Source organism: Myodes glareolus, chromosome 4 (assembly GCF_982192425.1).
Source record: "Myodes glareolus chromosome 4, mMyoGla1.1, whole genome shotgun sequence".
Taxonomy (NCBI): Eukaryota; Metazoa; Chordata; class Mammalia; order Rodentia; family Cricetidae; genus Myodes; species Myodes glareolus.
Window position 1 is genome coordinate 7349189 of NC_142029.1, and position 14639 is coordinate 7363827.

At 44.4% G+C, this 14639-nt stretch overlaps 1 protein-coding gene across 18 annotated transcripts in view; it reads left to right on the forward strand.

The window, feature by feature from the left end:
* The window catches only part of Rbms3 (RNA binding motif single stranded interacting protein 3), a 796347-nt gene that overhangs the window by 265695 nt on the left and 516013 nt on the right, over positions 1 to 14639 (forward strand). For 16 of the 18 annotated variants that reach the window (XM_048423668.3, XM_048423677.3, XM_048423671.3 and 13 more), the window contains one exon: positions 8017 to 8168. In XM_048423668.3, coding sequence (XP_048279625.1) covers positions 8017 to 8168 — 152 coding nt within the window. The remainder of the gene's footprint in view (positions 1 to 8016; positions 8169 to 14639) is intronic. The other 2 variants (XM_085689003.2, XM_085689006.2) reach the window with 1 other exon arrangement.

A 14639-nucleotide genomic window follows, 5' to 3' on the forward strand; every position in this document is an offset into this window, starting at 1 on the left:
CTCTCTACTCTCTGCTATGTGAGCCTTTTAAAGCAAGACGGAAAACACTTGCTGGTTACAAACAAACACTTCTTCTTCTTCCTATGGGCTGAATTTTAGTTCCTGCAAGTCGTTGCTGAGGAATCCTTTCTTAATTAAAATATCAAAAGAGATATTCTATGTCATATTCTAGACCCACTTTCAGGGTGTTCCTTGGACAAATAACAGAGGCTGCATTCCAAGACGCGGTTCCTGTTAGCACTCCTGGAGGGTGGTCTTGGTCTGACACATAGCACTCTTGTGGCCATCACTGTAATCTTCACAGTCGTCATTCGTTTTCCACAATCGCCAATCACAATTGACCTTAGAGGCATGAGTGGCTGCAGGTAGGGTGCGATTCTCAATGCACGAATATGGCCCTTTCAATTCACGGCATAGCGACACAAATTTTATTGATTTTTCCTTGAGGAGATCAGGAGTTCGTCAGCTGAAAGGGAGGGTTTGGTAAAGACTAGGTGCCACTGGATTTTGGAGCCTTGGTAATGTTTATAAGAGACTGCCAGGGTGCTTACAACAGCCCCATTTCTCTAGCTTGCAAATGTTTTAATGAAATTTGTTGAGAGGCCCTTGAACCGCACCATAACTAGTTGACTTGTGTTTTCAAGGACCACGGATTTGAAGATGTCATTTGCTATCTAAACCTCTAAGCAGAATTCAATGGCTTGTCAATGATGCTTATTTGTCAACAGAAAAGAATACTGTGCCATTATGCAGACTGCCAGGGTTTTAAAAAAACTAACATGTAAGCAAAACCGACTTTCATCCTAACAGAATTATGATTAAAAAATAAGTCGGTCGTGATTTGTGAATACCTTGAAACTAATTAGCCATTCCACGAGATGTGATTGTTTCATTACTGCTCCATTACCACATTCTGCTTCTTGATCAGAATGGAAAAGCTGAGTTCTGATGGCTTAATTTCAAAAAGAGTCGTTCCTAGATTTTAAAAATTAATGAGCTCTTCAGCACCTCCTTCAAGGTAAATGATTCCATCTTAAAACTAGGGATCTGTGGTTAAGGATCTGTCCAAGGATGATAATTTTTAAAAATATTTTACACTACATTTTATAAATAGGATATAGTTATAGAACATCAACCTATATATGATCCAGTGTTGGCTTATGCCTGGTGCCCTGCTCAGTCCTCCACATCTTCTCTATTTAGATCAATTGACAATGATCAGTCCTATGAAGTGGGCTGAGCATGGCTCCGCCTCTGCTAATGTCAGGGGATGGCAGCACCTGGTTAGTGGTGGTGCTGGCCGAGGAGGAGCAGGCAGCCAGGAGCTCTTAGAGTTCTTAAGCCTCAGGTTCTCACTGTTGACAGCAGCTGTGACCTGGGCCAGTGGACAGGGGATGCTCCCATGATTGCCTTTTGTGAGGAGTTGCTTTCTTTATTGCTCATTTCCATATCTGTGCTGTGGGCAGGGAAAGAGAAGAGGGGCAGCCCATCCACTAAACACTATTATCCCTGGCATAATTGAGACCATTGTTTTCAGTCACCCGTTTCCACATAATGGAATTGCCTGGCCCCAAATTGAAAAGCCATAATGCACATGGTCCCTGAAACCACGGCTGAAATGGCATGATGGGCCTTAGGTATTAATTTAGCTACCTTTGTTATGGCTTGTGTGCACCGGATTCACATGCTCACCCTCAGTGAGGCTATCACAGACACCCCAGTGTCTGCCACCCTTCCCATTATGTCCACACACATGGCAAGGTGTACAGAAGCAAGGTTATTTGGAAATTAGCCCTGTATGGGGGAGGAATCCAACCACCACTGCAGCATTCTCCCCTGAAGTAATGGCTTGCTCGTGTATGCTGGCTAAATAATGTACAGTTTGAGACAGGATTGTAGTCTTATTCATTTTTGGAGAGTAAAAAAGTTGGCACGTAGTCCCATGGGAGACGTTATCCAGGGCTTTACCCTTGAGTGGATAAAAGACTACAAATTCTATCATGCTGGAGATGAATAAAAACAAATTGGGTAGACCATCCTTAGAACAGACTGCTGTGTGATGGAGTCCTTGGCTTCTCCAAACCACCAGACCCACGGCCACCGGGCTCTGCCAGCAACCAGATGCCGGCAGTAGAGCCGACTGCAGCTTGGCACCAGAGCTCTGAGATTCCAAGCCAAGGGGGATTGCATGCAAAAAATATTTAACATTCTCTTTGCAGAAGATTTATGTTTTCAATCCAGTGGGAGAAGTAGGTCTCAGACTCAGCGTGCCACAAGCGCAATGTGGTTCTCTTACGCCTTGGTTTCAGACGATAGAGGTGTGGGGGAAATCGGTCGTGTTGGCCGATCTTAGGGATAAGAAGCTGAATTTTGGTTCGGAGTGAGCTGTTTCCACAAAATGAGTTTTAGTTAGACTAGGTAATTAGTATCGTCATTATGTGAAGAGGTTGCATTGGTGTTTCAAGGAAAGGGAGTCCTGGTTTGTCTCTCCTACTCAGAGCAATCTGGCAATGTCAGCAGACATGTTTGATTGTTATAGTGTTGTGCAGAGAATGATCTATCTGGTTCCTAATCAGTGTGGAGCTAGGATGCTGTGGGATTTCCAACAATGCAGTGGGGCCACCAAAGCAAAGTCATTCCTACAATATCTGCGGTGCAGAGTTGAGATTCCTTCAATCAAAATATGTTAAAACCTCTTGTTGTGAAGTATTCAAGAGATACAGTGGCATTATGTAAAAGGAGGGTTTGTTATTGTTGTTATTGTTGGTTTTGGTTCGCCTCCGACTGCTTTCTTGACTCTGCTGGTGAGTGGGTGACATTTCTTCGATGTCATCGATAACTTTCTTCGAGACAGGAACACTTCATGTCCTTCTCTAGTTCACCTCCCAAGCACAGTGAGGAACCTGATCTGCACTCCGGCTCATATAGCCCAGCATCGTAGAAGACTGTGGGAGGACATGGGGCGGGTGCTGCAGTTCCCAAGCTTGAAGAATGAGGCATGTGAGCAACGCTTGCTAAGTGAGTCAGCTCCTGAGGAGGAGCCACCAGCTAGTTCATTTCCACCTTGTCAAACGACTGAATCTTGACAAATGAACTCACTTGTTTGGCATCATATGAAAAACGTATACTGTGCGTGGTTCTGATGGTGATGTGCCCTTTGGAGATTAAATGTCAAGATGGACTGCATTTATATGCTGATGGGGAGGTTGGTTCTCCTTCTCTTGGTCATCCTTTGCATAGCTGCTCACACCTGTATCAGGGTTCATGCCTGTCTCCTCCTCCAGGGCTGACTTCCAAGAAGTGCCCATGTTTCTTGGTGTGGGCATCGTGAAGAGTTGAGGTTTAATCCTGCATGTAGGACTTCTGACGTCAGGCTCCTTAGGATCAAATCCGGGTCCCAACTGTGTGACCCTGAACAGGTCATTTGATTCTTCTCCACTGCCCGTTTCCTCCTTAACAAAATGAGAGGAGTATTGTTTATCTCTCTAGGCTCTTGCCACAACACGTATCAAGTGCTTAGCTACCACACAAACCATTTACCTTCGAGTGTCTTTTTAAGAACAGTGTCTTCCTACATGGATGCCATAATTGTATTGAACTCTCTGAAGAAGGAACTGATTAGGGATACCCTAGTTGGCAGTCTCAGTATGTGGTAGTCTTTCTTTAGTAACCTTGAATGATTCTTTTATCAGTGTCATCATGAATAAGCAGCAAAGAAAAGCCTGGGAATCTGTGTGCACACCCGACATCCCCTCTCTTCTTCACTCTATCACCCAAGTCCCACATCAGAACATCTACTTCTGCATGCTGACTCTGAAAATTCATCCCCCTGTATCAGCACAGTGATCTACTGCTTGTTAACCCCAGACCATGAGTTCTCCAACCCCCTAAATACGATTTATAGATTGTGGCTTTGAACAACATAGCAAAGTCAATTTTATCTGAAGGAAAATATTATTTTACTAACATTTTAAAAATCCCTTTGTGATAACTTGGGATGATTTAAAAATCTAATCAATAATAAAATTCCAAATCCAGTAGGAGACAAAGGAGAAACCATAGCTAGTCACTTTAATCAGAAAGATGGCTATCGGGATCCATTAACTCTGGAGATTATTGACACCCTCCTCCCCTGTATTTCTTTCTAGATGCTGAGGTTTTGTTATCTGTATTTGGCAGCTAGAGCATGCAAAATTGCTCTTGGTTTTCATGAATTAATTCATTTAGGCTGTGCATTTATCAGGCATTCCTGGAACCTTCTGCAACTTGATGTTGATAAAGGAATGCTATTTTGAAAAGGGGTGGAGAGGAAAGAATTTATAATTCTTGAACACAAGGAACAATTTGCAATTCTCATGGCTATCTGAATCATGGGGGCATCCGCTAAAGATAAATGAAGCCTAGGAACGGGGAGGAGTCTCTGCGTTGGCCATTAAGATCTGTATGGCAGTAGATTGGCCATCTACTGCCTCCACAACAGAGTGACTCCTCTTTGGGCAGAATTTCTAGAGTATTTCTACAGGAATTTGGAAGAAAATCACCTTTACTATTACATGTTTTCCCCATGACCCCGAACCCTTACACTCATTTATGAGAAACAAGTGTATATCTGGCAAATGTCACGTAAGCGTGGGAATCTGAGATTCCCAGAACCCAGAGAAAATGTTAGGCTTTGGGACCTGTGCTTATAACCTCAGCACTCAAGACTAAGGAACAGAGGCAAGCAGATTCCTGAAGCTCATTGGCCAGCTAGCTGACCTACCTGAACGGTGAGAGTTTTGGTTTCAGTAAGAGACCTCGTCTTCAGGTTGAGAGCAATTAAGGAAAACACTGAGGATGGACCTTTGGCTTCCACAAGCAACCACACATGGTACATGGTACAAATACCCACAACTTCACTAATAAGTATGTCTACCACACACAGAGACAGACACAGACATACAAGCATACAGACACACACAGAGAGGACACATAGAGACACACACACAGATGCACACAGACATACAAACATACAGACACACACACAGAAACACATAGGCACACACAGACATACAAACATACATAGACACACATAGACACACACACAGAGATGCACACACACACACACTCTTTCGCACACATAGTCTGAATCTTCTTTCCCATGCACACAACTTTCCTGTCCCCTTCTCAACGTTGGCTTTGTTATTCCACTGAGTCCCTTGGCCTTGTTGGAGGGCACCCTGATTGTTGTAGGCATGATACAATTTGCTAAATGGTGTTCTCCTTATGGAAATACCATCAAAGAGCCCCGAGGGAACAAGAGAATTAAGTAAACACGTATTGATCATGCGGTATCTGCTGCTTTTCTTACTTGACCTGTCCAGGACTCAGTCCGGTCTCTCTTGATCTGCGATATAGAAATCTGGGGCCATTCTTCTGGCTCCACAGTGGTTTTAAACTTTAAGCAATGGCGGGAACTGATTTAAACAAAGTCTCATTTTAAAAGAAGCCCTATTACAGAATGGAATTCAAAGAATTTGGGGAGAGAGGAGGTGAAAGAGGCAGCAAACAGCTTTGGGAACGGCACTGCCTGGGGATTGTTAGAGAAAGAAGCACTCGGTAAGAGCAATAAAAGATAAGTTCGATGAGCCCTACTGTGAGCTAGAGACCTGCTATGTACAGTGCTTACTCAGGAGGGAAAGCTAAAGGGGGAGGGGTGTCTGAGGAGGGAAACGGTATAACTTAGTTCAGGAAGGAAGCCGACTTTTTGCTATGTTTTAAAAATGCTCCAGTTTTATGCGCACATTAAATTCTCAAAGGCAGTAGCTATACTTCACTGGAGGTACACACGCAAAGCATACCCCTGTGTGGTTCTGCATAAAAAAATGGAGCAGGGATGAAAGTCCATGTTAATAATGCTGACCTTGCATTAGGCAGAGCTAAGGAATGGTTGGGAAAGTGTTCATTCTGGGAAATGGGAGCTCTGACCTCTGTCCCTCTAGTGTTGGTTTGCTCTCTCTTCCCCCCTCCCTCCTACCACCCCTCATTCTTTCCTTTTGAGCCAGTCTGAGCTTACATTTGATAATTCTGTCTTAGCCTTTGGGTGCTCCTTGTCTATCCAATGAAACAGAGGCTTGTGTGCCGGAGCAGGAGAGACCTGCTGCGGGCGGGCAGATGTAAGCTCGAGGAACGAACACAATGCCAGATGGCACATGCCCTGACCAGAAGGACTAGGAATTCAGAAAGTTGGGTGGCTGGCTGGATTCTGGCATCTGGGATGAGGGAAAAGACGAACCCAGCACCCAGTTCTCTGGTGCTCAGGTTAGAGAATGACAATGATACCAAAACCAATGGGCTTACAATATCAGGTTTCAGGTTTTGGGGGGTGGGGACAGGCGTGGGAAACAGTGCAGTGAGGTGCATGTCAAGGTCCTGAATCTTAAAAAGCCTTATTTTATGGCTACTTGGAAGTCTGAGACCCAGGTCAGTCTGAGACCTTGAGAGTTGTGAGGCAGCCGCTATAGCAGGAAACGAAGCTGAACCCCATTAACACACCCTGTCTCCATAAGTGCAGTAAATTTATTTATTTAGACACGAGATATAGCCTGCTGATTTGCAAGCACCTTTGGCTTATCTGATGCAGGCCAGGCGATTCCCGCCAGCAGACTCAACGTGGAGGCAGGTGTTTAGTAACCAAGTCCAGCACGTAGATAAGAACCAGCGTGTGGATACTGGGAAGGAAAATGGCAGCATGGCACTTAGTCTGAAATGAAAACCATCAGTTAGAGGCAGTCAGGCAGGGCTGGTACAGAAACAGAGTGAGAGTCCCAGTGTGTTCAGGAAGGAGCCTGGTTCCGGAAGTGACTGGAGAGGAGGAGCAGAATCAAGTAAGGTTTTCAGGGTGGCTCAGTGAAGGGTAAGTTTGGCCTCAGTTTCCAGGGAGTAATTTTAGTGGGACCCCCTGATTTCATCTCACTGTGGTCAAGCCCGAGTTTAGTTCTAGCTATTGAATGTCCTCTGCTTACACGGGCCAGCATGCCTGATCATTTAGGCATGCTGGTGATGGTGTCGTTTTGTTCATAATTAGATCCCAAAGGCACAGAGTACAGTCTGTCCTCATTTTCCCCCATCATATCATCAAATTAGCCCTTAGATATCTTCCAACACTCACACATCGAGTAGTTGGGTGCTGTCTGTGTTGGTTACTGTTCCCATTGCTGTGACAAAGAACCCAATAAAGCAATTTAAGGAAGAAAAGGTTCACTCTGCCCACAGTATGAAAGTATAGTCTATTGTGGTGGGAAAGCACCTGGTGCCAGGAGCCTGAGGTCAGTGGTCACATGGTGTCTGCAGTCAGGAAGCAGAGAGAGATGAACGCTGGTACTTAACTCACTCTCCATGCTGTCCTGGGTTCAAGCCTTGGAGGTGGTCCTGGCCATATTAAGGCTGATCTTTTCACCTCAATTAACCCTGTTCAGAAACTCCCCCCAAAGGCATGTGAGATGCCTATCTTCCCGGTCAGTTAAATTGACAATCAATATTAACTATCACACTATTTGAAATAAATTAATTTCTGCTACTAAGTCCCAAGCTTACTATTCAATAATTTCTCACCCCCTGACCCAATAACTAGGTCTTTAGGGGAGAACCCAGCTAATCTTTTCAGTAGAACAATTTTCAAGATTTATTTCTTTCTGATGAGTATTGTTTGTACTTGTATGAGTTAATATACACCATGTGTGTGCAGTTGCTAGCAAAGTCCAGAAGAGGGCACTGGATCCCTCAGGGCAAGTTATGGGTCATTGTTACCCACTACAGGGTGCTGGAAACTGAGCCTGGGTCTCAACAGTCAAGAGTATTCTCTGCTCTTAGAGAGATCCAGGCTCAGTTTCCAGCACCCTATAGTGGGTAACAATGACCCATAATTATTGAATAGTATCTGTGTATACTAAAGAGAGTAAGGAGCATGCACTGCCTTATGGATAGGTACTGGCATCTGTTTGTCCAGTAACACTCTTTTTTTTTCTCTTTTTCCAGCAGTCCTATGCACCAGCTCCCCACCCCATGGCTCCTCCCAGCCCCAGCACAAACAGCAACAGCAGCGGAGAACAGTTGAGTAAAACAAACCTGTACATTCGAGGTCTTCCACCAGGCACCACGGACCAGGACCTCATCAAGCTGTGTCAACCGTAAGTGTCCCGAGGCTCCCCAGGTCTGCTCTGATGTCCACATCACCTGTGGGGACACTCCATGGGCTGTATCCGCCACAGACTCAATGGGGAAGCCTCTTGTCCATAAGTGGGGATTAAATTTGGGGTTTGGCTTCAGTTTCTTTCAGGGAGCAGGGTTTGGTGCATGGCTGTAGAGATGGAATTTCCTGAGCAGACGGTTGGGGGGATGCTGTCTGGATAATAGGTATTCATCTGAAAGACAGAGCATGACAACAGAGCCGTGTTCTCAGCCAGTGTAGCTTGGGAAACGGGTGGCTAAGGGCTGACCATGAGTACAGAAGGAGCTGCTTTTCACAGAGTTGCTGATGATGCAATCGTTCGCAGGATGCTGTCCTGCTGTGTGGGCAATGAAGGCTTTCCTGGCTATACTTGGCAAATGCAGGTTTAACTCTTTATTTGTAACTATCCAGCCCCAAACCCCGAGATTCTACTTCCCATCCAAGCTGAGAACACTCTGATGAGTCTTTCTGGATTTTCCCAAGAAAGATGGAAATAATTAAATGTTGTCCAAAAATGTTTTCATTCATCCCTTATCTCCCAGCACAGTTATTATCACTCTCACGTCTGTGCAAATATGCTAACGCTGCATGGGTTTACCCTACAAATAAACTCAGTAACAAATCTTGTGTTAGGAATCACAGGCTGGTGCTTTTAGATTTCCCTTCTATTATTTTAAAAATATCATCAATGTAGACATCTGTGGTTTTATTGCCCCATGGTTGGGCATTTTTAAACTCAGGGGGAGCTTCTCTTCTCTTTTGGATCCCTGTTGCAAGAAGGTAAAGATGCTATGTATATTGTAAGGTTTCCAGCCTCTCCGTATCAGGAAGGGACAACACAACAGGCTGTATTTATTTGCCTTCATTATGAATTTAAAAATTGGGAGTCCGTAGCTAGACAATAGATAGAAGCAGACAGATAAAAATCAAACATACAACAATTGTAACTAGATAATGAGCTAACCAAACGGTAGGTGGATTGGGATAAAGACACCGTGTTGCTGCTGTCTGCCTTGATTTGTGCAAGATGTAAGATATAAGTGTGCAAGAAAAATATTTACTGAGAAGACATTAGTTTTGTTTTTCTAACATCAAAACTGCCATGGCTGATGCATGTGGGCATTTGTTACGTTTTGTTTTGCAAAATATACAGGGGTTGAGAATCAGAAGGCAAGCAGCTTATTAGAAAAATAGGAACTATTTTGGAGAGTAAGGTCTTTGAAAATTGTTGGTTTATGTTTGGGTTTGTAGATGAATACCTATTATCTTTTGTTCACACTTGAATGTTATTCATAAGGCACCTTTGTGGGTTCTGAGTAAAGAGTCTTCCTCATTGTTCTGTGTGACCCATGGTATTCTGAGCCCGGGAGAGTCTGCTTCACTGGGTCTGGGGAGGAACAGAAGAGGGCAAAATTCCTCTCAGGCTCTCTAATGTGGCAGATGCTGCTGGTCTTCAGAGAAACTCTTGTCTCATGGACTTAACAGGACTACCGACTGCTCTGTTGCCAAAGCTCCACTGTGTTGATGAAGGATTGTGGGATGGACTCCCGGGTACTCAGGCTCTCTTATCCCGTGTGATCATGTCTGCCCTTGAAATCTCAGTTTCCTCCTTACTAAGAGTGAGCTGACGACTGGGGATGTGGCTCAGTCAGTAACAGGCTTTGTGTTGTAAGCATGAGGACCTAAGCTCCCCACACCTGGAACGCAGGCATGGTGGCTCTCCCTCACAATCCAGTTCTAGGTAGATCAAAACCAGTGGATCCCCAGGACCAGCCAGAGTAACCTACTTGGCAAACTCCACAGTGATGCTGAGAAATTACAGCTGAACTTAATAACTTTCTGGCCTCTACACAGATGCATATACATGCGAACATACACCCCACAACACACATACATTCATCAATGTGAACATACACATACATAGCCCCACCTCACAAACACACATAAGTGGTTGAGTTTTTCTTTTTCTAAATTTTTCCTTGTAGTCTGGGGATGTGCTGGAGCTGCCTCCGGACAATGTACTAGTCCCATTATTAAACAGTCTAGAATTCTGGGATCGCTTTGCTACAGATTCGGTGGCTGGGATGCAACCAAGGTTTGGAAATGTGTATAATACATGGGCCTGCACATCCCACACATCACAGCCTTGTGGAAGTTTTGCTTGACTGAAGAGCTAGTTTATGGGCACAGCACTGTGGCAGCATCATAGCTGAGATACCTCTGCCCAGTTCCATCTCTGTAAAGCATCGCCAGTTATTTTATGAGTGGAAAGTGATGCCTCAAAGCCTGCATTGGCTGGAAAGATGTGGTGGCCACGTATGTACAGGTGCATAGGAGTCTTGTTGATGTTTCTGTTGCACATTCATGAAATTTCAAGTCTAGAAATTATACTTGTAGAAATAGAGAGCAATGCTGGCCACAGGTGTTAATAGTTACTGGCTACTAAGACCACAGGTATTAATAGTTGCTGGCTCCTAAGACCATAGGTATTAATAGTTGCTGGCTAATAAGATAAGATGTGGGCAATGGTCAGGTTGTTGTAACGACATTTTGGGTTCTCTAGTTACAGGACCTGGTATTAATTGCTTGAAATATTTTTCCTCTAGAATCATTGAAAATAGATGATAGACAGCATGGCCTAGCGGAAGTCACTGTGTGTGCAGATGTCTGGCTCTCGCTCCTGACTCTGCCATGCATGGAGTCTGTGGTTTGAGACAAATGACTGGCTCACCATTAGCTTTGTTTTTGCTCGTGTCTCAAAGGACAGATTTGAGCTCCACAGCTATTTACATTTCTGTTACACTAGAATCCAGCGAGTGAGGTTCTCATTTGGAAGTTGCCTTCGTCTGTCTCTGTGTCTTTCTCTTATCCCCCTGTGCAGCAAGTGGCTCACCAGTGTGAGTAAGACCCGCTACCTGGGGATGCTTCTGTGAAGAGGCTGACACAGCGCATTTGGGAAATCCTGTCCCTCTTTGGAAGCATCTGTTTCTTATACTGCTTGTCATTTGGATTTGTGAGTTTCTAGGTTTATATTTCTATCCAGCATCCAACATTTAAAAATACTTTTACCTGAAAAAAAAAGTATTTTCAAGATTATTGTTTTCTGTTTTGAGACAATGTCCCACAAATTCCAGGCTGGCCTCAAATGCACTGTGTAGCCCAAGATGACCTTGAACTTCTCTGATTCCCCGAAGTGCTGGGATTGATTATAGGTGTGTAGCATCACGTCCGGTTTATGTGGTGCCAGGGATCAAACCCGGGGCTTTGAGGCATGCTAGACAACATTTGTATGTGCAGGGCTATAAAAACATTTTGTGTCCTCAGTTTCCCATGTTAATTCCTGTGAAATTATAAGTACATCTCAAGTTAATATGCCTCACAGGACAGGAAGTATAATGACTACTAATGTCTGGGGCAATGAAATAATAGAAAACAGATTTTCAAAAGTGTCATAAATATATTGAATTTTCTGGTATTAGGATATCCCAATCACATAAATACTAATGTACAGCAAGATGGTGATACAAAGGGAAAATAAATGCATTATGCTTCAGTGTGGAATGTGAGAACAAATCCTTAACTTCCCCACCAGTGCTCAGAAGAGAAGAAAAAAATCACAGAAAAGAAAGCCAAACTAAAGGAAGGAAGATTTTCCTCTGGGAAGTCTCTGGTTATAACCTTATCGTAGATACATGCCTGGTGCTGTGCACATGCAGTAGGAAACAGGATAGTTAGGGGCCCTTTCCATCTCCTTAGGAAGCACGAAATATTGTTCACTCATAACCAGGGTCTCAGTCAAGAAATATGTAAAAGATAGACGTGGTCATGCATTCCGGCAATCTCAGCCATTGGGAGGTGGAAGGAGAAGGCAGGAGGGTCAGGCTCATCCTCGGCTGCATAGGAAGCTGAACGCCAGTCTCCACGAGACGCTGTCAAACAACAGCAGCGATAGTGAAAACAAAAAGCAGTCAAGAAAAGGAAGTGTCTCCATAACGCCCCTGGCACCTTGGTGGTGGCAAAATTTAGATACAGCCTTTTCCTTAACTCAGTTTTCCTTCTTCTGGGGAAAAGACACCCAGATTAAACAAGCACTTGGCTTGAAATAAAGTTGTAACCATAAGTTCAGAAATAAAGCACAACGTGTCTTAGTTTATAACATGCCTTCTGACCTGTTACCTCTGAGGAAATGACGATTGAGTTCAATCAGAGGAAGGGACATCCCCGGCAGAGGGAACATCTGATTTGCAGAAGCTATGTCGGCCAGGAGCCCAGAAAAGACAAGAGCCTGAAACGGTCAGTGTGACCATAGCCAAGGCCAGCTGACCGCAGGACAAAGTGAAGGGCAAGCATAGAGGGGAACAAGATGACCTCTTTGGAAAGGAAGCTACAGAGCTGTCATAAGGAGACATTTGCACTTCAGCTTGAAAAGGGGAGCTGGATCTGCAGTCAGGGGAGGTGGTTCCTTGAAACTGGGGACGGTTTAGAACAGGGGTGACTGTAAAGTCAGTTGGCTGCAGCACTGACCGGTATCCAGAGGAGTGAGGATGAGAGTCATGATGGTGAAGCCACTGTGTGCGGGGAAGGATGCAACGCGTGATACACACTTTGGTAGTGGGCCTGGAACTGGGTTTCGGGTCTGATATATATGAGGGCAGCTAGTTATACACACACACACACACACACACACACACACACACACCAGTGGAGTGGTAAAGATCACGGGTGTACACTTGAATCACATGCCCGCTGATTATCACAGAGGAGCAGTTTAGTGTGAGACAGTATCATTTAACACAGTGAGAAGGTTGAAATGCTTTGGAGCAGGCATATTAAAGCTTGGTGATAATAGTGAGTTTTCAATCCTTAAGTCGAATGTCCCCTTGACTGAAGTGGGTAACCTCCTCTCCTTTTCCTGTCCCCACAATTCATATTTATCCTCTCTCTCCTTCCCTCTTTTCCCTCCCCTCCTGTTTTCTTTTCCCATTTGTCAAAACTGCCTGGCATGCTGTCATGGAGTCTGCTCTGGGCTGGATGGACAAGACAGTCAGTCTGTCCTGGAGCTACACCCCAGCCCTGCAATTGCTAGTTTCTTGCTGGATAACCACAGTCACACGTATGAAACGCATCTGAAAAATAGAATTAAGCATTAATTGGAGCGGGATAAATCACGGTTACATTCACATTTTCCATGTCTATCGTATCTTTTCTCTAACCATGGAAATTACTTATGTATTTGAATTAAAACAATGAGTTTAGGCAGTTTTGACCAAGAGGAAGATGTGGTGAGGCATAGCTGCAATCCAGGCATGTGAGAGGCTAAGGCAGGAGGGTTATCTGGAGTTCAAGACTAGCCAGAGCTACATAGTGAGGCCTTAACTCAAAGCAGAAAATGAAGCAAAACAAAAACAAAAAACAAATGAAAAAAAACCCTACCACCAACAAAGAGCCCTGGACAGCCGTTGCAGAGCTATGATTTCCTCATCTGATATTAACTGAAGCATCACGGATGATTTCATAGATCATTCTGCTGAGATTAGGGCAAGACTCCATTGTGGACAAGGCTCAGCCATCCGGCTTTTCAGTTCTTCCAGCAAATGCTCTCCTTGTTCAAGTTCCAGGACCCTAATATCGTCCCCTTTACAAACGAGACTGTGAATGTCCCTTTCAAGTCTAACAGGAAAGGAGAAAGGCCCATCTCGAAACACCAATGGAACGAAATAAGTGTGTGCTCAGAGCTGAAGAGTGTTGGGGATCTAATCTCCCTGACTTCTTCCCCGCTCCGCTGATGGCCCCTCAAGGTGTGTGTTGAACACTGAATAAACAGGAAGAGCAGCTCCCGTGCCATCCAGCTCCAGTGCAGAGTCCGTCACACACCATGTCAGGCAGTTTTGACAAATGCGCTGACACCATCAAACCTTTTATCAATTTAAAGGTAACCTTGTCATAGCAATCTGTCAAACGACTCAGACACAACCAAAGAAAAACAAGTTAGCCCAAGCTCCATAGTAACCGAGTAAATAAGAGGGACGTGGCTGGAAATTTCCTCGCTTCCTTTTTCCCTGTGTCATTGAAGATTTAAACGTCTCTTCCAATAAGACGCAAGGAAATTTATTAGTAGCTTTCTGCGCAAGTTACACGCAAGTTAGGTAGCTGCCAGGGAGGCACTATAAATCTGTGTGGTGGCAGGTATGGTGGGAGGGGTGTTCCAGAGTGAGTGCAAGGGAGCCATACTCTGTCTTCTAAGGGAGAGGGTCCTAGAGACCCAGGCTGGGTATTTGAGTTCCTTGAGTCTGCCTATCTCTGACAGATGGCTACTATTCATTCATATTCTGCTTTAGGCACAATTAGCAATCATCTCTTGTATGCTAGACATGGTATTTGATTAGTGCTTAATAACTAATTGGCATTGATAATGTATATATATATATAT